A 25,892-nucleotide genomic window follows, 5' to 3' on the forward strand; every position below is an offset into this window, starting at 1 on the left:
AAAAAGTACTGATCTTAGAAACTAATAACTTAAAACTGCCACACACACAGAAGACAAATGGTCCACAAAACATTCTTCTTTCTGTTTGAGGGTTTTACAAACTGACGCATTATCATTGACCAGTCTTTTATTGTTAAACTTAAATAGCCAATCGAGACAAACAGTGCTGAGACTGTTCTTCCACCACTGCTTAAGACTGGGGTGGCAGGTATTGGGGATAATGTCCATTTAGCCTTCTGAGCCTTCTGGACAGACTTGGTGACCTTGCCAGCTCTGGCTGCCTTCTTGTCCACTGCTTTGATGACACCCACAGCAACTGTCTGTGTCTTGAACAGCAAAATGACCTAAAGGAGGATAGTCAGAGAAGCTCTCAATACATGAGATTGCCAGAAACCATATCAATGATGGCAGCATCACCAGATTTCAAGAATTTCTTCCAACTTCTTTCCATAATGATGATCAGTCTTCTTCAGCTCAGCAAATTTGCCAGCAATATATGAGCTGTGTGGCGGTCCAGCACAGGTGCACTGATTTGGCCGGCTGGCTCTGGGTAATCACTTGAGCCGTAAAGCCAGCTGCTTCCCTTGTGCGCCATTTTTACTGTCAGCAGCCATGTTGCTTTAATGAATACCTTTGACATACATGTTCTGGACATTGAAGTCCACATTGTCCCTAGAGAGAGCTTCACTCAAAGCTTCAGTTGTAATATTGACAGGAGCAAAGGTGACCACCAACCTGAGTTTGAGAACCCCAGTCTGCACTCGGCCCACAGGGACAGGACCAATACCACCAACTTTGTAGTCATCCTGGAGGTGCAGACGCAAGGGCTTGTCAGTTGAATGAGTTGGTGGCAGGATGCAATTCCAGAGCTTCAAGTACTGTGGTTCCACTGGCATTGCCATCTTTACGGGTGATTTTCAATCCCTTGAATTAAGGCATGTCAGCCCTTGTCTCCAGCATGTTGTCACCATTTAAACCAGAAATTGGCATAAATATTATTGCGTCCATTGTATGTTTTATTAATGTAGGTGCTGACTTCCTTAACAATTTGCTCATATCTCTTCTAGCTGTAGGATGGTTCAGTGGGATCTGTTTTTTTTTCAACCCCTGCAGTTAGTTTTGAAACTAGAGTGTAAGCCAAAGGGCATGCTTGGGGGTCTGCCCATTCTTGGAGATAACTGCTTCAGATTCCCCAACACCAGCAGCCTCAGGACAGCACAGTCAGCCTGAGATGTGCCTGTAATCGTCTTTTTGATAAAATCTCTGTGTTTTGGGAAATGAGCGATGGTCACATAGTACTTGCTGGTCTGGAATTTCCATAGGGAGATATCAGTGGTGATCCCAGGCTCACATTCAGCTTTCAGTCTATCCAAGACCCAGGCATTCCTGAAGAAGGAGCTCTTTCCCATCTCAGCAGCCTCCTCCTCCTATTTTTTGATAGTTTTTTTTTTTTTTTTTTTTTGTCGATCCCAGCACATTTGTAGATCAGATGACCAGTACTGGTAGAATCTGTGTGTCTAGTGACAGTGATGTTGATATGAGCCTTTTTCCTTACCCATTTTAGCTTAGATTTAGCAGTGGTTTTCATGACACCTGTGTCCTAATGGTAAACCTATTGCGAAAAACTATTTTTAATTTTTTCAGGAGCCACCATGCTGTTTTCCATGATGGCTGTACCAGTTTGCATTCCCACCAACAGGGCATGAGGGTTCCTTTTCTCCACAGTCAGCATTTGCTGTCTTGTCTTTCTGATAACAGACATCCTAACAAGTGTGGGGTGATACCTCATACTGGTTTTGATTTAATTTCCCTCAGGATTAGAGATGTCATGGATGCAGTTGGCCATCAGTATGTCTTCTTTGGAACAATGTCTGTTGAAACTCTCAGCCCATTTTTAAATTGGGGTATTTGTGTTTTTGCTGTTGAAGTGTATGAGTTCCTTGTATATTTTGGATATTAACTCCTTATTGGATATGTGGTTTATAAATATTTTCTCCCATTCCATAGGCTGCCTTTTCATTTTGTTGGTTTACTTTGCTGTGCAGAAGCTTTATAGATGTCGTCCCACTTGGTTAGTTTTGCTTTTGTTGCTTTTGTTTTTGGTGTCAGACACAAAAAAACCATTGTGGAGACCAATGTCTTACCCCCTACTGGTTCCAGGGATTACGTTTAAGTCTTTAATTCATTTTAAGTTGATTTTTTGTGTGTAGTATAAGAGAGGGATCTAGATTCATTCTTTTGCATATGGCTGCCCAGTTTTCCCAACACGAAAAAATGCCCTTTTACACTTCATTTCTGACATGGTTTTTTCTTTCAGCACTTTAAGGATGTTACGTTGTCTTTTGGCCTTCAGTTTTTTCTGCTTAGAAATCATCATTCATATCGTTCGTTATTCCTCTTTATATAATATGTCTTTTTTTTTTCTTCTGATTGCTTTTAATATTGTATCTTTGAATTTGACTTCAGTGTGTCTAGGTGTGATTTTCTTTGTATTTATCTCACCTGATAAATGCTGGACTTTTTGAATATCTAGAATAATAGTTTTCAATAAATTTGGGGAAATTTCACCCATCTCTTCTTCAAATATTATTTTATGCTCCATTCTCTCTTACATCTGAGTGCTTGATATTTTCCAGAGGTTACTGAATATCTGATCTTTTCCTTTTTATCCTTTTCTTCATACTGGATACTTTCTATAGAGTCACATTCATGTTCACTGACTTCAACTCTCTTCTGTCTTCTGTTCAACCCAATCAGTGTATTTTTTTATTTTAGATATTGTACCTTTCAGTTCTAGAATTTCCATTTTATTTGGTTTTATAATTTCAGATTTGCTGTTCAGAATACCTATATATTCATTGATTATGACTGTATATTTCTAACAGCTTACTTGTTATGGACTCTTTCAAATTTTTGTTTACTAATTCTGATCTGCCTCATGTTGGGGTGTGTTTCTATTGTCTGCTTTTCTTACTTGACTAGGGGCTACATATTTATCACCTTTTTTTAATGGGTCCAGTCACTTTTGTTGTATCCTAGGTATGTGGATAATACATTTTAGAGACTTTGGATTTTGTTCTATTCTGAAAAATGTTGACTTTGTTTTCTTAAATCAGGCGTTACTCATTTCCCCTTTGTTGGTAGGCATTGGGGATATACAGTTGATTAAACATCATGTGTCCTCAAAGAAGAGACATTTCTAAGGTTTAATAAAGCAAATATTATAATTATATAGTGAAACATTATGCAAGGAAGGATCAGGGAGAGTTTCTTAGAGAAGGTAACATTTAAGCTTGACCTTGAAGTATTGGTAAGGATTTAACAAAGTTGGACAGACTTTCTATTTAGTTGAAAAAAGATAAAGGAAATCATGATGGCCTAAAAGTACTTGGCTGTTCCTAAGAGGTGAACAGGCTTAACGTGGCTAGTGTCAGATGACTGAGGGAAATGACTCAGAGTGTAGGAAATAGGAAAGAATCTAGTGCGACAGGTTTTAATAAAATGCTAAGGATTTTGTGGACATGTGAGACCACTGAGCAGTGGGTTGTCATGGAAGATTTTTTTTTTAGTTCACAATGATATTGATGAGATTTGTATTTTGGAGAGTTGACTGGTGTTTGCTGAGAGTGGATTGCAGTGGAGATTATAATAGAAGTCTGTCTCAATTTCCAGGGAGCGAAAATGAAGGTCTTAATCGGGGGAGCAACAATAGAATTGAGAGGAATAGTTGACTTTGGGTCTGACAGAAAGATTTTCAGTATCCAGGGTTCGCTAGGGAAGGAGAGAAGTCAAGATAACCTTGAGTTGTCTCATTCGGTTTATTGGGTGCATGGTGATATCCTTGTGGTCCTTCACTTTTTGTGTTGTTGTTTTGCTGTTTTAATTGTATTAAATAAATTACCTAGGCATGTTTGACTCCATTGCTTGCCATGAGATTGAACTCAATCTTCAGCCCGGCTCCCTTTTTCCAGAGTTCAAGCAGATACCACGTGGCTCAAAGCCCCAGCCCTGTAATTACATGATTGCTCTTTCTGGTTTGGCCAGTCCCGATATTGAGTTGCTATGAATATTATGTACCTGTGATATCGAGGGCTTATGAATAAGAGAGGTAGTTCTTAGATTTTGAGTGTCCCTCATTCAACTAGGGACAAAGCTCAGTCACATTCTTTATTATACATCATACGCAAACTCATCTAGCTCTCTCTTCTGGCACCCACCTCCACATTTCCAGATTTTATGTCTAATCTGTCATTATCTTGATAGTCAATTTCAGATAAAATTTGTAACTCTCTTTCTTCATCCTCGTCCCCTGTTCCCCAAATACACATCTGCGTATTTGCATTCTTTTTACCACATTTGATTAAAACAGTGATCCGTTCCTCCATTAATAGGATGATATAAATCTTGTTTCTTTTGCCTCTTTTAAAGGTTTCAAGAGCTCTTAGTTTTGGATTGATTCCTTTTCATGGCATCTGTTCTTTTAGGGATAAAATCTTTTTTCCCTCTGCAGATACTAAATTAGGGTCAAAGTTTACAATACTGTTGAAGTTTTTTTTGTTTTGTTTTTCTGTTGCTTGCTGTGTTGGTTTGCTTAGGCTGCCATAATAAAGTCCTATAAACTGCTGGCTAAAACAACAGAAATCATTTTCTCATGATTCTGTAGGCTGGAAGTCCGAGATCAAGGTGTCAGAGGGTTGGTTCCTTTTGAAGGCCTCTCTCTGTGGTGTGTAGATGGGTGTTTCTCCATTTTCTCACATGGCCTTCCTTCTGTGTGTGTCGTATCCTAATTTCCTCTTATAAGGACACTAGTCATGTTTGATTAGGTCTTATCTGTATGACCTCATTTTACCTTAATCACCTTTTTAAAAAAGGCCTAATCTCTAAATATTGTCACATTCTGATATATGGGGGGTTAGGACTGCAACATGATATTTTTGGAAGGGGCAGGATTTAGCCTGTACATCTGACTTATCTCTTTTCTCTGGATCTTTTTGTTTATCTGACTTCCATCTCTCTGTGTCACATATTTTCCTTGACCATCTGATTGTCTTTGACTGTCCTTGTATATTTGAGAGTGAGGCTGTGAACAGCTGATTAGTTTAATTTGTGTGTGGGCAGAATTTGTAATCAGGAGATATGACTTCAGGCAGGTAGCCTTCCATTTGGGGGGAGGACCCTTACATGTCAGGATCTTTGGTTCTTTTTTTCCGAGGGCTCTTCAGTTTCTTCAGTGACTGATATTCTAGTTACCTGGGCAGGGTGGAGCTGGGTGGGGGAGCTTACACGCCTTGCTGACAGTGGTGTAGGAGTGGGGCTAGGAAGAGCCCTGAGGAAGCCACAGCTCGCTGTGCAGCTTGGCATGTAATCACCCCTATTTTGCCTGGTATTCCTGAATACTGGTCCTCTTCTTTTTGGTTTCTTCAGAGACTAAACTGCTTATCTGCTGCCTGACTGCAGGGTGGGAGCTGGGGTCAAGATGTGTATCTCCTCACCCTATTCAGATACAGCCAAGTTTTTTCTGCTCTGAATCTCACCGTCCCCTTCTGGGGCATCTGAAGCCTTGAGCACATGAGGAGTTCTGTAGGGATTTATCAGTGAGGTTTTATTAATAGTCGGTTGCCCACTATATGTTAGGAACTTGCAATATCATGACATTAGAACCTAATGTCAGCATTTATCTCCATGCCTGCACCTGCTGAATCCCAAATATATGCTAGAAAATGTTCTACTGCCGAAGTTGTTTACAGAAGATATTCTGATTAACTGCAGTCATAAAACTAATTATATTTAATTCTGTGCTTTGCAAGAATTACCCTGTGCAATCTTAGCTGTAACTTCATGAAAGTTCTGTTAGCTCCCTTTTTACACAAGTGAAAAAGGAGGTTTAGGACACAATTAGTAAATCGGAGCACAGGACTCGGACACCGGTGTGTTTGACTGGACTTGAGTGTGCTCTGCTACACTCAGAACACTTCTGCCTGTACATCCACACTCGGGGTTTTGTAGAAATGTCTGTGTATTGATTTGAACACATTAAAAAAGAATTGCTATTCTAAGTATAATTTAAAAATAAAGGGAAACTCAGTACACCTATGGGAATATAACTATAATTTAATTTTTATTAATATGTTTTATCAGAACATCCTCCACAAACAACTTTGGGAGTAGAACAGTTTCTAGCATACATTTGGGATTCAGCAGATGTAGCATGGAGGTAAATGGTGACATTAGGTTCTCTCTGTCGTGATATTGAGAGTTCCTAGAACCAAGGGCTTAGTTTCTGTTATTTTTCTGCTACTTCCCTTGCAGTACGAGCTAGAATGTTCTTAGTAAACTTTGTGTTCAGGATATGTTGGCAGACAGGCTAAATGATAGCAAAAAAGTTTAGAAGTATATGTTTAAGAATACTTGTTATGTTTTGGTACTGAATGTCTAGCATTCTTATATTTTTAGTCACTGCTTATCTCAGTTGGCACTGATGCTTTTTTTTCATTCTCTTTTAACAGATTACTTTTGTAACTAAATCTCGGATTTGCTCCACCAAGCACAATGTCTCGTTCACGACAGCCCCCGCTTGTGACAGGCATCTCTCCAAATGAAGGCATACCGTGGACCAAGGTCACAATTAGAGGAGAAAACCTGGGGACCGGCCCAACTGACCTCATAGGTAAGGGCGAGGTCTATGCTATGTATCCATGGTAAATGCATTTTTATGTTGGGCAGTTGAGGTAAAATATATTATTTTGAAATAGTGAAGGTGATAGATAAACATTACTGTGGTCTGTACAGAATGATCTGAATAAAAATGAAAGAATTGTTTGGTTTTTTGATTTTTCTGTTAAAATTATTATTTTATCAAATCTTATCTATGTTGTCTTTCACCACGTCCTTTAGAAAGTTTCCCACAACTGAGATTTGCCTCCACTTCCTCAGCTTTGATCTTCCTGCTTAGATTGCCTAAACAGCCTCCTCCCTATCTTGGCTCTCTACAGTTTCCCCTCCATTATACAGCTGTCTGTATTCTTTCTCATGTGCCCTTCTGTTCCTACTGCTCTTCAGATTAAATCTTAACTGTACCTCCTGGTGATACCAGTACCACTTGGCTCTTCACTCCACCTAAAAGAGACCCTCACCAGGTATATAGCCTCACTGTGACCTGTAGATCTTATCGTTTCCTTTTCTCTGCCACCTGGATGCTCTAGCTGGCTGAGAGCACCACCATTGATCCAAAATACACATAAACTGTGCCTGCCAAGGCTTGAGACTTACAGCCAACAAAATCTCTTCAAACCCATTCTCACCCATGTTAATCTATCTTTGTTTAGGCTCTCCTAATATTGACATATTTAGAGCAAACTGAATTTTAGTTTTTAGGATCATTTTATGTTTTTTAATCTTTTTAAGCTGAAGGACATGAATGATAGAATAGTATGCATCCATCTGACACCGCATTTTTTAGATGTTGGTTTGCATAGTATGTGTCTCCCCCACCACAACATGGAGACACTTTACTGATGGCTTATTTAAACATTGATGTTTGTCAATTGTTCTCACTCCTGGCTTGTCTTAGTCTCTTGTAGAATTAAAAAAAAAAAAAAAGAATGATCTGGCCCCACTGTTTCAGTCTCTAAAGATGGAGCCCAATTATGTTTTTATAAAAATACAAATGAGTGTCAGAGACAGCTAGGGGAGAGAGCAAATTATAACTATTATTGTATGGTCAGTTAAGATTATTTTCCGGTGAACTCTGTGTGAGGGTATACAGATACATTGAGAATGAAGAAGGAGAGACTCCAGTATATGTTACTGAAGACATATTCTGATTTCCCACATACATTTATCTGGATTCAGACATTTTCTTGACTAATTTCTTACTTTATGAGGGATCCATTGGTAAAGTCCTAGAGATTATGAGTTGGAACTTGTTTTTCTCGCATTATTGCTACTGATTGACAGCTTTTGACCATTCAGGAAACCCTTTCGAAAGAGAAAGTGAACTGAAGCTTTGCACTTTGTTTAATAACTGAGTTTTGCACTTCCCAATTAATTCTTTTTGCTAGAGTTATTTAAATATGTCTCATATTGCTTTCTCTAGCTATAGTTTTTTTTATTATTCAGTAAGTGAAACTTAAATTTATTACTCTTAAGAAGATAATATCATCTATGTCTTCGTTTTTTATATAGCTCATTCCAGCATTTTCTTTAACCAAAGTGAGAAAATCTCCAGAATGTATGAAAGTGGACCATACAGATGGAGGTTATGTCCCACATTTTAACTGCAGTCATTGTGAGCTCTTAAATATGATAGTTACTAGTTTGTGTAAATTTTAATCTTGCTTTAGCTTCAGTCAGTGTTATTCTTACTTGATTAAATGTGTATTACTTTTATAAATCTTACTAGTTCAGCTTTCAACCTGCCTATGTTGACCAAGAAACGTTTTTTAAAAAAGCACACTTAACCTACTAAATAATTGTTTTTTAACTCAGATGATATCTACACTAGGCAAATACAACACTATAAAAACACTTTATTTGGAATTTTAGAAGTCAATAAAGAAAAATGTTGTTATATTTTATGAAGCAGATCGCTTAGCTTTCAATAACTTAGCAAAAATGTACTTAAGAAATTAAGAAATAGGTCTTACGATCTTATTTAATTTTCCTGACATTTAAAATGATCTGTTTAAATCTGTGTTTAAAATTATATGGTGATTATTAACTTTTTTAGTTAAAATGCAGAATAGATATTAAATCAGAGGGACATTGATAGCAGCCATGACTAGATGGATAAACTGTTATTCTGGGTAGTTTTTCCTCAACTTGTAGCATTATGGATATCATTCATGCTTGTTTATCTGAACATGTTTTTAAGACTTCATGTTGTCGTATCTGATATCTGCTGTCATTCCTCAGCTTTAATTCTAAGATAGTTCTCCAGCAGGCAACTTATATTAGGAATGACTTTACATGAAGCCCTGACATTTGTTGTTGACTTTTTATCCTTTCTGGAGTAAGTTAATATTTAAAATCACAAGAATCTTTTCAATACTCTAAAATTTAAAAATATTGTTATATATTGATTTTTTTAATATGTAAAGTTATAGATATCAAAATACCTACCATCTATAATTGAACAGTTTATAAATTAAAACATTTCCCATTCATTGAAAAAGTACACAGACTGATTTATGAATGCATAAAAATTATTTGAGCAGATATGCCTTGGAGTGTTTCAAAGTGCTTGTCTTGGAGATGGAGAGGAGTTCCAGGGATGTTTTCAGTCTCTTAAATTGTTTAAATTTTTGGTAACAAAAATATATTATCAGGAAAGACATCAAAGACATTCCCATTTTGAAAAAAGTAATTTTGAATTATGAATTCCTTTAAAAATGTGTAAATGTCATTACACGTTTTAAAAAACTAACAGAAAACCTAACCCTAAAGGAACCTTTCAGCGCTTTGTTAGAAAAACAAAATTTCATACTTGAATAAATACAGGTGTTTTAGGGAAATCCCTAAAATTCATTATTTCTACAAATATGTCTTTAAAATATAGTTGTTTTTATTCCTTTATAGTTAATAGTACTGTAAGTTGTAACAAAGGATAACTTGAATCCCTCCCTACATTTTTTCAACTGAATTTGGCATTAGTTGAGGTGTTCTTGGAAAAAAAAAAATTGCAATTGCCAAACTTGACTGCTGAGCAATATAAAAAGTTACATGATGAGAAAAAAAAGTATAATTTTACTAACAATTGTCACCCCAATAAACTTAAAAAAAAAAAAGTAAAGAAAGAAAATTAAGTGTGAAGTGTCTGGGACTTTGCCACTAGTAGTTTGGTTTATTTTCTCCATAAATATTTGGTTTATTGGTCTCTGTTTTGCAGAAATGGGAAATAGAAAGGAAATAAGTGAGGAGACTAAGCTGGCGGTGGGTTCACGTGGTGGTGGTTGGGTGTTCTGCCTGGCATCCTGTTGCTCTCACTGCTGTCTTGCAGTGCCTCCCTGTTTGGTTGCTGCCTACATTGTTATTCACATGGAATCAAGGCTTGAAGTGCCAGGCATGAGTTGACCTTTTGGGAGTGCCAGGTTATTGTGAGAGCAGAATGTAGTATAGTGACAGTATCATTAGGGAAACACTAAGACAGCATGGACTGCCATTATAGGGATGATAAACAATATAAAAAATGAAATCGTAAACCAGTAATGTCCGAGAACGTTACTGGATGTACCAGACTCCAGCCGATGCTTAAAATAGAGTATCTACTTCAGTTCATTCTGTTATCATGTATAATTGAACACACTAGTAAAAGTACATGCAGATTATTTTTAGGAAGATGGATCAGTGTGTGTTTAGGGAATGATATATACATTTATTTACACTTTAGAATTTTATATCAATAACTTAGACTTTAAATAATAACAATAGTTTCCCTTCCAATAGCTGTGAAAACAATTTAAGATTCTCATAGTGTAACTAATCTGGAATGCTACACATACTTATTGTGGTCATTGTTATCTAATTCCATGGATATTTCAAGAAACAAATACAATCTAAAAGAAGTCTTAAATATTAGAGAAAAACAGATTAGACAGAAATCAATAGAGACAGTAGTATATTTGCAAATAATGTTGGGTATATTCAATAATAGAAATAATTGTTGAACAAGAAAATGTTATTCTATATTTAGGTTTCAGTTCTTGGTATTACTGGTATTGCTAAGAGGAGTCATGTAATGGACATGACTAAGTCTTACCATTGTTCTTTTAAACTTTGTTATATGTATGCTTTTATTTTCAGGTTTGACAATTTGTGGACATAATTGCCTCCTGACAGCAGAATGGATGTCTGCAAGTAAAATAGTATGTCGAGTGGGACAAGCCAAAAATGACAAAGGAGACATAATTGTCACAACGAAGTCAGGTGGCAAAGGAACCTCAACAGTCTCTTTCAAGCTACTCAAACCTGAAAAAATAGGTATCACCTTTCATGACATTATTCTGAAGAAGAAAATAAAAATGGGTTTTGTCTTTTAAAATTTAAAAGTGGTAGATTGGTATACAATTTACCTTCTATTATATCTCATTAACTTAGATTCAGTTTATGTTTATTTTGACAGGAATGGGATATTGGTTAAAATGTGCATTACTGTTGAGAAGGCACTTTGCTGAGCTAACAGTAAAACCTAAGGATGATCCTGACAGAACTATCATTCTAAATTCTTTATAAAATCTGTTCATTTAACATTTGATATGACATTCGTAGGTCTTTACTTTTGAATACGTTTCTGCTTGAATTGAAAGTTTTTCTTTTATGTGGTTAAGATTTGAGGTGAAGTGTCTTCCTGATTTGGCCAAATTAGCAATAATATTATCTAAATAATATTCCCTTTTCCTTCATTTTCTCCATCCTTCTGGACAAAATGTTGCCTGGCCTGGAGGTGCCTTTTGCCCTTCCAACTAGAAATAACCATTCCTCTTTGTACCCCATAGCACTTTACATGTTACTTTTTTATGCATTTTACACCTGCTTCCTCATATTAGAGTAGTTAAGAACTTGGTCTGAAGAGCCAGACTCTGAATATTAATCTGGGCTCTAGTACTAGTAACTGTGGAATTCCGATGCCAGCTTTGTGGGTAAAAGTGGAATAACAGCATTATTTACTGCATAGGATGAAATGAGTTAGGACATAATTGTAAACCCCCTACACAAAATAAGTACTCAATAAATTAATAATTTTTTTAAACTTTTTTTTTTTAATTTATTGGGGTGAAATTGGTTAATAACAAAGTTTCAAGTGTATAATTCTGTAACACATCATCTGTATATTGCATGTGTGCTCACCACCCAAAGTCTAGTCTTGTTTGTCACCATATATTTGTCCCCCTTTAGCCTCTTCAGATTCCCCATATCCTCCTTCCTGTCAGGTAAACCACCTGTTGTCTGTGTCTATGAGTTTGTTTGTTTTGTTATTTTGTTTGTTACTTTTTGTTTTATAGTCTACATATGAGTGAAATCATATTGTTCTTGTCCTTTTCTGTCTGACTTATTTGCTGTCACAAATGACAATATTTCATCATTTTTTATGGTTGAATAGTATTCCATTGTGTGTATATATATATATATATATATATATATATATATATATATATATGTATATATATATATATATATATATATATATATATATATATATATATGCCACATCTTCTTTATCTAAACATCCATCAAAAGACATTTGGGTTGTTTCCAAATCTTGACCATTGTGAATAATGCTGCAGTGAACACTGAGGTACATATATCTTTATGAATAAATGTTTTCAGATTTTTCATGTTGACACCCAGAAGAGGGATTGCTGGGTCATATGTAGCTCTCATTCTATATTTTTTGAGGAACCTCCATATTGTTTTCCGTAGTGGCTACACCAGTTTGAATTTCCAATGGTAGTGTGACTGGGTTTCCTTTTCTCCACATCCTTTCCAACGTTTATTACTTGCCTTGTTGATGATAGCCATTCTAACAGGTGTGAGGTGATATCTCATTGTGGTTTTGATTTGCATTTCCCGAATAACGAGTGAAGTTGAGCATCTTTTCATATGTCTGTTGGCTGTTTGTATGTCATCTTGGGAAAAGGGTTCAGGTTCTCTGCCCATTTTTTAAATTGCATTGTTTGATTTTTTGTTGTTTGTGAGTTCTTTATATATTTTGGATATTAGCCCCTTATCAGAGGGGTTGTTTGCAATTATCTTCTCTCATTCGGCTGGTTGCCTTTTTCTTTTCTTGATGGTTTCTGATGCTGTGCAAAAAAAAAGGTTTTTAGTTTTATAGTTCCATTCATTTTTGCTTTTACTTTCCTAGCCTTTCCGGTCATATTCATAAAATCCTCTCTGAGAGTAAGGTCCATAAGTTTTCTTTCTAAGTATTTTTTTTATTGTTTCAAGTCTCATATTTAGGTCTTTGATCCTTTTTGAGTTAATTTTTGTGTATGGTGACAGATAGCAGCCTAGTTTCATTCTTTTACATGTGGCTTTCCAATTTTCCCAACATAATTTATTGAAAAGGCTTTCTTTTCCCTTATTGTATGTTTTTCACTCCTTTGTCGAAAAGTAGTTGCCCATATGCATGCAGGTTTATTTCTGGGCTCCCAGTTCTGTTCCATTGGTCTATGTGTCTGTTTTTCTGCCAGTACCATACTATTTTGATTAATTTAGCTCTGTAGTATAATTTGAATTCAGGGAGTGTGATAGATAATTCCAGCTTTGTTCTTTTCTGAGGATTGCTTTGGCTATTCGTGATCTTTTGTTCCATACAAATTTGAGGATTTTTGTTGTTCTATATCTTTGAAAAATGCCATTGGGATTTTGATGGGGATTGCATTAAATCTGTATATTGCTTTGGGTAATATGGCCATTTTAACTATGGGGATTCTTCCAATCCATGAACACAAAATGTCTTTCCATTTCTTTGTGTCTTCTTCAATTTCTTTTAAAAATGTCTTATAGTTTTCAGTATATAAGTCTTTCACATCCTTGGTTAAGTTTATTCCCAGGTATTTTATTCTTTTGGTTGCAGTTGCAAAAGGAAATGTTTTTTTAATTTTATTTCTTTTTCTGAGATTTCAGTTTTAAGTATACAGTAACCCAATGGATTTTTGTACATTGATTTTATATCCTGCAACTTTACTGTATTTGTGTATTGTTTGTGATATTTTTTTGGTGGCATCTTTAGGGATTTCTATATAAAAAATCATATCATCTGCAAAAAGTGACAATTTTACTGCTTTACTCCTAATTTGGATGCCTTTTATTTTTTTCTCTTGCCTGACTGCTCTGGCGAGGACGTCCAACACTATGGTGAATAACAGTGGTGAGAGTGAGCACCCTTGTCTTGTTCCTGATCTTAGAGGAAAATACTTTCAGTTTTTAACCATTGAGTATTATATTAGCAGAGGATTTCTCATATATAGGCCTTAATTATGTTGAGGTACTTCCTTCTGTACCCATTTTATTAAGTGTTTTATTAATCATTAATGAATGTTGTATCTTTTTAATGTACTGTTGTATTCAATTTGCTAGTATTGTGTTTAGGATTTTTGCATCTAAATTCAACAGCAATATTGGCCTGTAATTTTTGTGTGTGTGTTTTTTCCTTGCCAGGAAGGTCTTGGTATTGTAAAATGAGTTAGGAAGTATTGCCTCTTTTTCAATTTTTTTCAAAAATGTTGGTCTCGTAAAATGAGTTAGGAAGTATTGCCTTTTTTTTCAATTTTTGGGAAAGATTTTGGAAAGGACATACATTAAATATTCTTTGAAAGTTTGGTAGAATTCACTGATGAAGCCATCTGGTCATGGACTTCTACTTTTTGGGAGATTTGTGATGACTGTTTCAATTTCCTTACTGTTGATGGGTCTATTTAGATTTTCCTATTTTTCATGATTTAGTCTAGGAAGGTTATATATTTCTAAGAACTTGTCCATTTCTTCTCAGTTATGGAATTTGGTGGCTTATAGCCTTTCGTATTATTCTTGTGGAATCCTTTGCATTTCTGTGGTGTCCATTGTAGCTTCTTCTCTTTCATTTCTGATTTTGTTTGAGTCTTTTCTCTTTTTCCCTTAGTGAGTCTAGCCAGAAGTTTGTCAATTTTATTGATCTTTTCAAAGAACCAGCTCCTTGTTGCAGCTCAATGTTCTATTGTGTTTTTGCTCTCTATTTTGTTTAAGTCTGCTCTAATTTTTATTATTGCCTTCTACTGACTTTGTGTATCAATTGTTCTTATTTTTGTAGTTCTTTCAGTTGAAATGTTAGGTTGCTTATTTGAGATTTTTCTTGTTTCTAGAGGTAGTTCTGTAATGCTCTAAACTTCCCTCTTATTACTACTTTTGCTATATCCCTCAAATTTTGATACTTCGTGTTGTCATTGTCATTTTCCATGTATCTTTTGATCTCTTATTTCTTCCTCGACCCAGTCATTATTTCGTAGCATATTTAACCTCCACATATTTAGTTTTTTCCTTGTTTCTTTTTGCAGTTGATTTGCAAGTTCAAAGCATTGTGATTGGAGAATATGCTTGGTTTGATTTTAATCTTCTTAAATTTTTTGAGGCTAGATTTGTGCCCCAACATACGGTGTATCCTTGAGAATGTTCCATGTGCAAAGAGAAGGATGTATATTCTGGTGTTCTGGGATGCAAAATTATGTAAATATCATAATATTTATTTATATAAAATTATGTAAGTATTAGACCTTTTGGTCTAATGTGTCCTTTAAGGCTGATATTCCCTTACTGATTTTCTGTTTGAATGATCTATCCATAGCTGTCAGTGTCGTATTTAGGTCCCTTACTATAATTGTGTTTTTGACAGTTTCTCCCTTTAGCGCTGTTAGTAGTTGCTTTATATATTTTGGTGCTCTCAGGTTGGGTGCATATATATTTGTAAGTGTTATGTCTTCTTGATGGATTGACCCCCTTTTCATTATAAAATATCCATCTTTGCCTGTTGTTACCTTTTTTATCTTTAAATCTGTTTTGTCAGATGTAAGTATGGCTAAACCCACTTTTCTCGGGATACCATTTGCTTGGAATTATCATTTTCCATCCTTTCACTTTGAATCTATGTTTGTGTTTACAACAGCGAGATGTGTCTCCTGAAGGTAGCATAAAGTTGTACTTGGTTTTTTCTTTTTGATCCATCCCACTACTCTGTGCCTTTTAATTGGTGAGTGCAATCAGTTTACCTTTAGGGTGATTAGTGATACATGAGGATTTCCTATAACCATTCTATGTTTTCTTCTTTTCTTTTTTTTCTGATAGCTCTGTATCTCTATTGTTTCTTTTCCTTTGTGTTGCTTTCTGTTGTTTTACTCTGGTGGTATTCTGTGATTTTTTTTTTCCCCCTCTGTTTTTTCTTTTTTAATGTAATATGTCTCAGATCTAGATTTCTTTTTTGTGGTTACCAGTAGGTTTATGCAAAAGAAAGTTTCATATATACAGTGGTGCTTTTTCTTCTGATTGCTTATCTCCATTCCCCCTTCCTTTTATGTTTTTGTTGTCACAGATTATCCCTTTTTATGCATGCATTCATTTCCAAGTTGCAATCCCTACCTTCTTCTTCTTCCTCTTCCTCCTTTTCTCCCTCTTCTTCTCCTCCTTTCTTTCTTTCTTTCTTTCTTTCTTTCTTTCTTTCTTTCTTTCTTTCTTTCTTTCTTTCTTTCTTTCTTTCTTTCTTTCTAACTTTTATGTTATATTTAAGTGTTTCATACTCTATTCTGAACAAGGGTTGGAATTTCCTGCTTCTCTGTGTTAGTCATCTTACTCATAATTTTGTATCCTATGTCTTTTTATTTCAGGTAAAAATGTACCCTTTTAAATTTCTTGTAATGCAGGTCTTGTGACGGTAAATTCCCTCAGCTTCTGTATGTCTGGAAAAGCCTTTATTTTTTTCCTGTATATCTAAAGCATAACTTTGTTGGATATATTATTCTTGGTTGGTGATTTCTCTCTTTCAATAATTCGAATATTTGTTTCCAGTGTTCTAGCTTATAGGGTTTTTGCTGAAAAATCCGATGATAATCTAATGCTCTTTCCTTTATAGGTTCTCGTCTTTTTCCCCCTGGCCGCCTGGAGTATTCTTTTTTTGTCGTTAATTTTTGACAGTTTTAATATAATGTGCCTTGGAGGAGGCCTTTTTGGATTGAGATAATTAGGTGTTCTGTTGGTTTCTTGGATTCGAGGATCCATTTATTTTCTTAATTTTGAGAATTTGTCATTGATTATTTGCTTGAATAGGCTCTCTGTTTCCTTCTCACACTCTTCTCCTTCTGGTATAGGCATTTCATTGTTTTATATTGCTCTTTCTAAGGGCGTCACACAGTTCTCATGGTGTTCTTTCTTTTCTTTTTTTTTAATTTTTTATTCTCAGTTCCCTTTCTTCTTCCACTTGAGTCATTTCTAGATTTCTGTCTACTGTATCACTAATTCTTTCCTCCATCTGTTCTGCTTTATTTCCTAAACTTCACTAGTCCATTTTTTATCTCCTTTATTAAGTTTTTCAGCTGCAGAATTTGTTTGGTTCTTTTTTATAATTTCAGTCTCTTTGTTGTAAGTATTCCGTTTGTCTGTTGATTTTATTTCTGAGTTCGTTGAATTGCTTTTCTGAGTTTTTTGTATTTCATTGAGTATTTTGTAAATGGCAATCTTGAATTTTCTGTCATTTAAATCACAGTCTTCCACGTCTTTAAGTTTATTTTCTGAAGATTCTTTTTTTAAATTTTATTTTATTAAATTTATTGGGGTGACAATTGTTAGTAAAATTACATAGATTTCAGGTGTACAATTCTGTATTACATCATCTATAAATCCCGTTGTGTGTTCATCACCCAGAGTCAGTTCTCCTTCCATCACCATATATTCGATCCCCCTTACCCTCATCTCTCACCCCCCACCCCCCACCCCCCTTACCCTCTGGCAACCACTAAACTATTGTCTGTGTCTATGAGTTTCTGTTTCTCATTTGTTTGTCTTGTTCTTTTGTTGTTTTTGGTTTATATACCACATATCAGTGAAATCACATGGTTCTCTGCTTTTTCTGTCTGACTTATTTCGCTCAGCATTACTCTCTCAAGATCCATCCATGTTGTCACAAATGTTCCTATATCATCTTTTCTTACTGCCGAATAGTATTCCATTGTGTATATATACCACAACTTCTTTATCCATTCATCTATCGAAGGACATTTTGGTTGTTTCCATGTCTTGGCCACCGTAAACAAAGCTGCAATGAACATTGGAGCACACGTGTCTTTATCTCTAAATGTTTTCAGATTTTTTGGGTAGATACCCAGGAGAGGGATTGCTGGGTCGTATGGCAATTCTATTCGTAATTTTTGAGGAACCTCCACACTGCCTTCCATAACGGTTGCACCAGTCTGCATTCCCACCAACAGTGTATGAGGGTTCCTTTTTCTCCACAGCCTCTCCAACATTTGTTACTATTTGTCTTGTTGATGATAGCCATTCTGACTGGGGTGAGGTGATATCTCATTGTGGTTTTGATTTGCATTTCTCTGATGATTAGTGATGTTGAGCATTTTTTCATATGTCTATTTGCCATTTGTATGTCCTCTTTGGAGAAATGTCTCTTCAAGTCCTCTGCCCATTTTTCAATTGGGTTGTTTGTTTTTTTGTTGTTGAGTTGCATGAGTTCCTTGTATATTCTGGATACTAGCCCCTTATCGGAGGCACTGTTTGCAAAAATCTTCTCCCATTCAGTTGGTGGCCTCTTTATTTTGTCAATGGTTTCTTTTGCTGTGCAGAAGCTTTTAAGTTTCATATAGTCCCATTCGTTTATTTTAGCTTTTACTTCCATTGCCTTTGGAGTCAAGTTCATAAAATGCTCTTTGAACCCAAGGTCCATAAGTTTAGTACCTATGTTTTCTTCTATGCAGTTTATTGTGTCAGGTCTTATGCTTAAGTCTTTGATCCATTTTGAATTAACTTTGGTACATGGTGACAAATAGCAGTCCAGTTTCATTCTTTTGCACGTGGCTATCCAATTCTCCCAGCACCATTTATTGAAGAGGCTGTCTTTGCTCCATTGTATGTTTTAGCTTCTTTGTCAAAAATTATCTGTCCATATTTATGTGGTTTTATTTCTGGGTTCTCAATTCTATTCCATTGGTCTATGTGTCTGTTTTTCTGCCAATACCATGCTGTTTTGATTATTGTAGCCCTGTAGTACAAGCCAAAGTCAGGAAGTGTGATACCTCCATTATTGTTCTTTTTCTTAAGATTGCTTTGGCTATTCGGGGTCTTTTGTGGTTCCAAACAAATCTGATGATTTTTTGTTCTATTTCTTTAAAATGTGCCATTGGGATTTTGATGGGGATTCCATTGAATCTGTATATTGCTTTGGGTAATATGGCCATTTTAACTATGTTGATTCTTCCAATCCATGAGCATGGAATGTCTTTCCATTTCTTTGTGTCTTCTTCAATTTCTTTCAAAAATGTCTTATAGTTTTCAGCATATAGGTCTTTCACATCCTTGGTTAAGTTTATTCCTAGGTATTTTATTCTTTTTGCTGCAATTGCAAAAGGAATTGATTTTTGTATTTCTTTTTCTGAGATTTCATTGGTAGTATATAGGAAGGCAATGGACTTTTGTGCCTTGATTTTGTAGCCAGCAACTTTACTGTATTCGTTGATTGTTTCTAATAGCTTTTTGGTGGAGTCTTTAGGGTTTTCTATATATAGCATCATGTCATCTGCAAAGAGTGATAATTTGACTTCTTCATTCCCAATTTGGATGCCTATTATTTCTTTCTCTTGCCTGATTGCTCTGGCAAGGACTTCCAACACTATATTGAAAAGCAGAGGTGATAGGGGACATCCCTGTCGTGTTCCTGAACGTAGAGTAAAGAGCTTCAGTTTTTCTTCATTAATTATGAGATTAGCAGAGGGTTTGTCATATATGGCCTTTATTATGTTAAGGTATTTTCCTTCTATACCCATTTTATTAAGTGTTTTAATCATAAATGGATGTTGTATCTTGTCAAATGCTTTTTCTGCATCAATTGATATAATCATATGATTTTTGTCCTTTATTTTGTTTATGTGATGTATCACACTGATGGATTTGCATATGTTAAACCATCCTTGTGCCCCGGGGATGAACCCCACTTGGTCGTGATGAATAATCTTTTTAATGCATTGTTGTATTCGATTTGCTAGAATTTTATTTAGGATTTTTGTATCGGTATTCATCAGAGATATTGATCAGTAGTTTTTTTTTTTTGTGCTGTCCTTACCAGGTTTTGGTATCAGGGTAATGTTGGCCTCATAAAATGAGTTAGGGAGTACTGTCTCTTCTTCATTTTTTTGGAAGAGTTTGTGCAGGATTGGTATTAGATCCTCTTTGAAGGTTTGGTAGAATTCACTAGTGAAGCCATCTGGTCCCGGACTTTTGCTTTTTGGAAGGTTTTGGATGACTGATTCACTTAAGTTACTGGTGATCGATCTGTTTAGATTTGCCAGTTCTTCATGGTTCAGCCTTGGAAGGCTATATGTTTCTAAGAACTTGTCCATTTCTTCTAGGTTGTTGAATTTGGTGGCATATAGTCCTTCATAGTATTCTTGGATGATCCTTTGTATTTCTGTGGTGTCCGTGATAACTTCCCCTTTTACGTTTCTGATTTTGTTAATCAGTGTCTTCTCTCTTTTTATCTTAGTAAGTCTAGCCAAGGGTTTGTCAATTTTGTTAATCTTTTCAAAGAACCAGCTCTTTGTCACATTAATTTTTTCTATTGTCTTTTTGTTCTCTATTTCATTTAGTTCTGCTCTAATTTTTGTTATTTCCTTTCTTCTGCTGACCTTGGGTTTTACTTGTTCTTCTTTTTCTAGTTCTTTAAGGTGTAACATGAGGTTATTTATTTGGGAGTTTTCTTGTTTCTTGAGATAGGCCTGTAATGAGATAAATTTCCCTCTTAAAACTGCTTTCGCTGCATCCCAAAAATTTTGGTAGGATGTATTTTCATTGTCATTTGTTTCTATGTATCTTTTGATCTCTCCTCTAATTTCTTCTTTGACCCAGTCCTTCTTTAAAAGTATGTTGTTTAATCTCCATGTATTTGTGTTTTTCCGCTTTCTTTTTACAGTTGATATCCAATTTCAAAGCCTTGTGATCAGAGAATATGCATGGTATGATTTCAATCTTCTTAAATTTGTTGAGACTGATTTTATGTCCCAATATATGGTCTATCCTTGAGAATGTTCCATGTACACTAGAAAAGAATGTATAGTCTGATGTTTTAGGATGAAGTGCTCTATAAATGTCAATTATGTCCATTTCATCTAATGTGTCATTTAGGGCTACTATTTCGTTATTTATTTTCTGTTTGGATGATCTATCCATAGCTGTCAATGATGTATTTAAGTCCCCTAGTATAATTGTGTTTTGGTCAATTTCTCCCTTTAGTTCTGTTAGTAGTTGCTTGGTGTATTTCGGTGCTCCCTGATTGGGGGCATAAATATTGATGACTGTTATGTCTTCTTGTTGTACAGTCCCTTCACCATTATGAAATGTCCATCTTTGTCTCTTGTTATCTTTTTCACCTTGAAGTCTGTTTCATCTGATATCATTATGGCTACACCTGATTTTCTCTGGGTACCATTTGCTTGGAGTGTCAATTTCCACCCTTTCACTTTGAGTCTATGCTTGTCCTTGTAGCTGAGATGTGTCTCTTGGAGACAGCATATGGTTGGGTTTAGTTTTATGATCCAATCTGCTACTCTGTGCCTTTTTATTGGTGAGTTCAGTCCATTTACATTTAGGGTGATTATTGATATGTGAGGATTTCCTGTCATTCTATCTTTAGTTTTCTGGTAAGGCTGTGTCTCCATTGTTTCTTTGCCTTTTGTTGTTGTCTATTATTTCTGTGTGGTGGTATTCTATGATGTTTCCCTCTGTTTCTTCTTTTATTTCAGTATATATTTCAGTTCTGGATTTATTTTGAGTGGTTACCCTTAAGTTTATGTAAAAGAAAGTTTGATATTTAGAGTATTCCATTTTCTTCAGCACGCTGACTTTCTCCATTCCCATATTCCGGTTCAGGCCTTTACTCTCCCCCTTTTTGAGTTGTGGTTGCCACTAATTGTCCCTGTTGATGGTGGTCGAATAGCCTCCTTTAATATTTCTTGCAGTGCAGGTCGTGTATTAGAAAATTCCCTCAGCTTCTGTATGTCTGGAAAGGTCTTTATTCCTCCTTCATAACTAAAGGGTATCTTTGCTGGATATATTATTCTTGGCTCATGATTTCTCTCTTTCAGTAGTTTGAATATTTGGTTCCACTCCATCCTGGCTTGTAGAGTTTCTGCTGAAAAACCTGATGATAATCTAATAGACTTTCCTTTGTAAGTTCCCGTCTTCTTTTCCCTGGCTGCCTTGAGGATTCTTTCTTTGTCGTTGATTTTAGACAGCTTCAATACAATGTGCCTTGGAGAAGGCCTGTTGGGATTGAGGTAACTAGGTGTTCTATTTGCTTCTTGGATTCGAGGGTCCAGTTCTGTCCACAAATTTGGGAAGTTCTCATCGACAATTTGTTTGAATATACTCTCTGTTCCCTTCTCTCTTTCTTCTCGTTCTGGTATGCCCATTATTCTTATATTGCTCTTTCTGATGGAGTCATAAAGTTCTTGTAGAGTTCTTTCATTTCTTTTAAGTCTCAAGTCTCTTTCTTCTTCTATCTGTGTCATTTCCAGGTTTCTATCTTCGATGTCACTGATTCTTTCCTCCATCTGGTCAACTCTACTACGTAAGCTGGTTATTTCATTCTTAATTTCTTCTATTAAGTTCTTAATCTCCAGAAATTGTCTTTGGTTCTTTTTTAAAATTTCAATCTCTTTTCGTAAAATGCTCATGCTGTTGTTTGATTGAGTTTCTGAGTTCAATTTAACTGCCTATCTGTGTTTTCTTGTATCTCGTTGAGTTTTTTCAGAACTGCAATCTTGCATTCTCTGTCATTTAAGTCACATATTTCTGTATCTTTAAGTGCCTTCTCTGGAGATTGTTCACTTTCTTTCTGAGGTATCTTGTTGCCTTGGTTATTCATGGCGATTACTGGTTTACTATTTCTCTTCCTAGACATCTACAGGAGTGACTCCTGCAATAGGTTGATGGGAAGAGGTCGTTCCTTTGTTTTCCGGTACTTGTTGGTAGAATGTTTTATTATGTCTCCAACTGCAATTTATTTTTCTTCTCCCACACGGTAGTGCTATGTTTTCTCTGCACTATTCCTGCTTCTCACACAATGGGGGGATTCCCTGGGAGACGGGCTTCTCCTCTGTTAATAGTTCGTCTAGGTCACAGTGCGCAGTGTCCCGGTGGGTATGCCGAGAGCTTTTGATGTTCCAAAGGTCTTCCAGCTCCTGATTCAGATCCCGGTGTGTTTCAGCAGTTCTGTTTACTCCTGCATGGATCCGCCCATATAGGTGGGGCCAGGGGCAGGGTGAGTTGTGAGAGGTGGCCCTGAGCAGTGGCAGCGACCACCACCACAGCCTGTCCTGCTTCCACAGCTCCCTCCCCTTTGCCGGAACTAGTTGGGCTTTGAATTTGTGTCTGCTGTCCACAGTTCTCAAAAGAGCAAATTTTCTGTTGTTTTGATCTGACATTTCTACTGTTTCGCTTCTAGCACCGGGCAGGTGGGGGCGGGGCGAGCTCTGGGAGGGGAGGGAGGGGGCGGCTAGTCTCAGTGCCTAAGGCTCTGTTGTCTGCTCGGCAGTGAGGGCTTAAACCACCGTTTTCAGCCTTTTTCCCTCAGTGTTTTCTCCGAGGTCTCTGCCGTGAGCGTTGGGTTCAGCCGTGTTATATGCTGTCCCCTCAGCCCTGTGGAGCCCTGGCGGAGCCCTAGCAGTCCGAGTTCTTCCCTCTCCCGCAGCTGCAGTGGTTCCGGGAAGCAGCGAGCTCGGCGCACTGTGCTAGGTCTGCGTCCTGCGCCCGTGGGGCTCCGTCTCCGTGCACTTCTCCGTTTCCTCCTCCCCCCACTCGTGCGAATCTCCCACCTGTAGGTGATTTCAGTCGGTAGTGGGCCTCTTTGTCTTGCCTGTCTGCTGTGCAGGGAGTCCTTTGTGGAGTTTTTGTTGTTCGATTCTTTGTAAATTCCGGGGGAGCTTTACAGAGGCTCGTCTCACGCCGCCATTTTTCCGGAAATCTCTGAAGATTTTTTTATATTCTTTCCGAGTTCATTTGTTTTCTCCATTATTCATTGTGGTTATTCATTTTGCTTGATGGATTACTCTCTGCCTGGACATTGTGGGAATGAAAAGTATTTTGACAGTTCTCCGTTCAGCCCTTTGGTAAGTAGACTTCTTTTGTTTTCCAGTAGGTGGTGCTGACGTGCAGGTTTTTATTTTCTATTACCTGCACTGTCTGGTCTCCTAGGATCTTGGTCGAGCAGTGTTGCCAGCACCATGGAATGTGCCCTGTGTTCCTCTAGATGGTGGGCGTTCCATTTACTTCCCTGTCACCTCTGTCTTACAGCACCACTCCCCTGGATTGGAAGTGGCAGGCTGTGGGTCTTATGTATGTCCCCTGCACTACATTCCTGTAGCCAGGAGCTGCATGCCAAGCTGCTCCGTCTCAGTTGACCCAGCTTTCTCCACCAGGCTGCGGGGAGATGGGTGGGGAGGTTTTGGCAGGGAGGCTGGTTTGTGAGGCCACGGTTCTGCTCTTCCTCCTGTGTTTAGCTGCAATGAATACGGGCCACTTAGGCTGGAAAGTTTTTTTTGGTTTTCTGGCCCTTTCACTATCTGCCGAGTGAGGGTTTTACTAGGGGAGGACTACAGGGGCATAGGGTGGGCAGTTCCTCCCATCTGTAGAATCCTTTGTCCTGTGCTGGCGGGCTGTGGAGCAGTTCGACTTTTTGCACCACCTCTCTGCCCGTGACCCTGGCCCAAGCCTCAGTGTGTGTCAGCCTCCCAGGCACGTTTTCTGTCTCTGACCCTCCAGTGTGTCCGGTGGGGGTTGCATCCTGCCTGCCGTACACTGCTGTGGGGCCTAGTCGAGCATGGAACTACCACAGCTTCAGTCCCTGTCCTTCCTCTGCCTAACCCGTCTTCACTGTTAGCTGAGATTCAGTCACCTTCTGATCTCGGCATGTGATGTTTCAGACATGTGCCTGTGTTGAGCAGGGATCCCTTGTTGAATTATAGCTCTCCAACTTGTTGTAACTTCAAGTTATAACAAGGGGGGAGACCTGGCGGTCCTCTCCTGCTGGTATGCTGCTGCTGAACAATAATTTTCAGTCTTCTCATAGCTATTTCTGTGCATGGCCATCCCACTACTAAAGTGAGAATAATGTTGGATTCATCGTTGTAGTCTTGTAATGTCTTCTACACTGTTAGTACTTGATAAATATTTGTATAATGTAGGACTAGCAAAAGCATAAGTATACCCAGGCCGTAATTCTCTCGTATAGAAGAGTAAATAATTTTGCAAATTGTTTTTGTTTTCTCTCTTAGAGTGTAGACCTTTCCTGCAGCATTATCTTCGTTAAATTCCTAGATTTTTTATAAATAAAAATTTAAGGTATTTAAGGAAAAGTTGAAAATGTAATTTATGTATATATATACACACATTATCACTGTTTTATTTTAACGTCTTCAAAAACTGAATTGTGAAATTAAGGCTATTGCTTTCAGTTTTCTGGAGGATCTGAAATCATTTTGACAGACTCCAGCATCGTCTCATGTCATGTTTATGCTGCAGATAAAGAAAACTTATTTCAAAGTATTAATTTCATTCTACAACACCCCACCCAGGGCCTCCCTAGCACAGTGTAGGCTCAGTAAGTGCTTATCTTCCTGAACTCAGGAGTTCCTGGACTTGAGCATAATCTCTGACACAGCCTCCTCTTGTTGTATCCTGGCAGAAATGTGGGCGCTAACAAAGTTAGTGGGCTCACAGAAGGTCATACAGCCACAGGTTGCTGGGGGTCCAATACCTTCTTTCATGAATTGTTCCCAGCTCCCAGCTCTTAAACCCTCCTCTCTGCTCTGTGCACCTGTCCCATTTTCTGTTGCATCAGGCCCAGAGGTGGTATGTTCTATGTCAAGATGAATGACAAAGAGTCCAGTTACATAAAAGAGGGCACTGTTTTCAGAGATCATATTCTGTTCACAGGGTCCACCCAGTCATTTTCCTGAATCCTCATCAGTTCCATTATATAAGCTGTGCATTCCTTGGAAGGTGTTTGACTGATTTCTTTCTTTCTTTCTTTTTTTTAAAATTTATTGGGGTGACAATTGTTAGTAAAATAACATAGATTTCAGGTGTACAATTCTGTATTACATCATCTATAAATCCCATTGTGTGTTCACCACCCAGAGTCAGTTCTCCTT

At 37.1% G+C, this 25,892-nt stretch overlaps 1 protein-coding gene and 1 pseudogene across 4 annotated transcripts in view; one reads left to right on the forward strand and one right to left on the reverse strand.

Annotated features, from left to right (window-relative positions):
* Positions 1–25,892, forward strand: part of EXOC2 (exocyst complex component 2) — a 246,195-nt gene that overhangs the window by 45,083 nt on the left and 175,220 nt on the right. For 3 of the 4 annotated variants that reach the window (XM_019714889.2, XM_074335319.1, XM_074335320.1), the window contains exons 2-3: positions 6,507–6,667; positions 10,801–10,977. In XM_019714889.2, coding sequence (XP_019570448.2) covers positions 6,550–6,667; positions 10,801–10,977 — 295 coding nt within the window. In that variant the 5' untranslated portion in view covers positions 6,507–6,549. Of the gene's footprint in view, positions 1–6,506; positions 6,668–10,800; positions 10,978–25,892 lie in introns of those variants that run through there. The other variant, XM_074335322.1, reaches the window with a different exon arrangement.
* Positions 30–1,409, reverse strand: LOC109436360 (elongation factor 1-alpha 1; annotated as a pseudogene).

Source organism: Rhinolophus sinicus, linkage group LG06 (assembly GCF_036562045.2).
Source record: "Rhinolophus sinicus isolate RSC01 linkage group LG06, ASM3656204v1, whole genome shotgun sequence".
Lineage (NCBI taxonomy): Eukaryota > Metazoa > Chordata > Mammalia > Chiroptera > Rhinolophidae > Rhinolophus > Rhinolophus sinicus.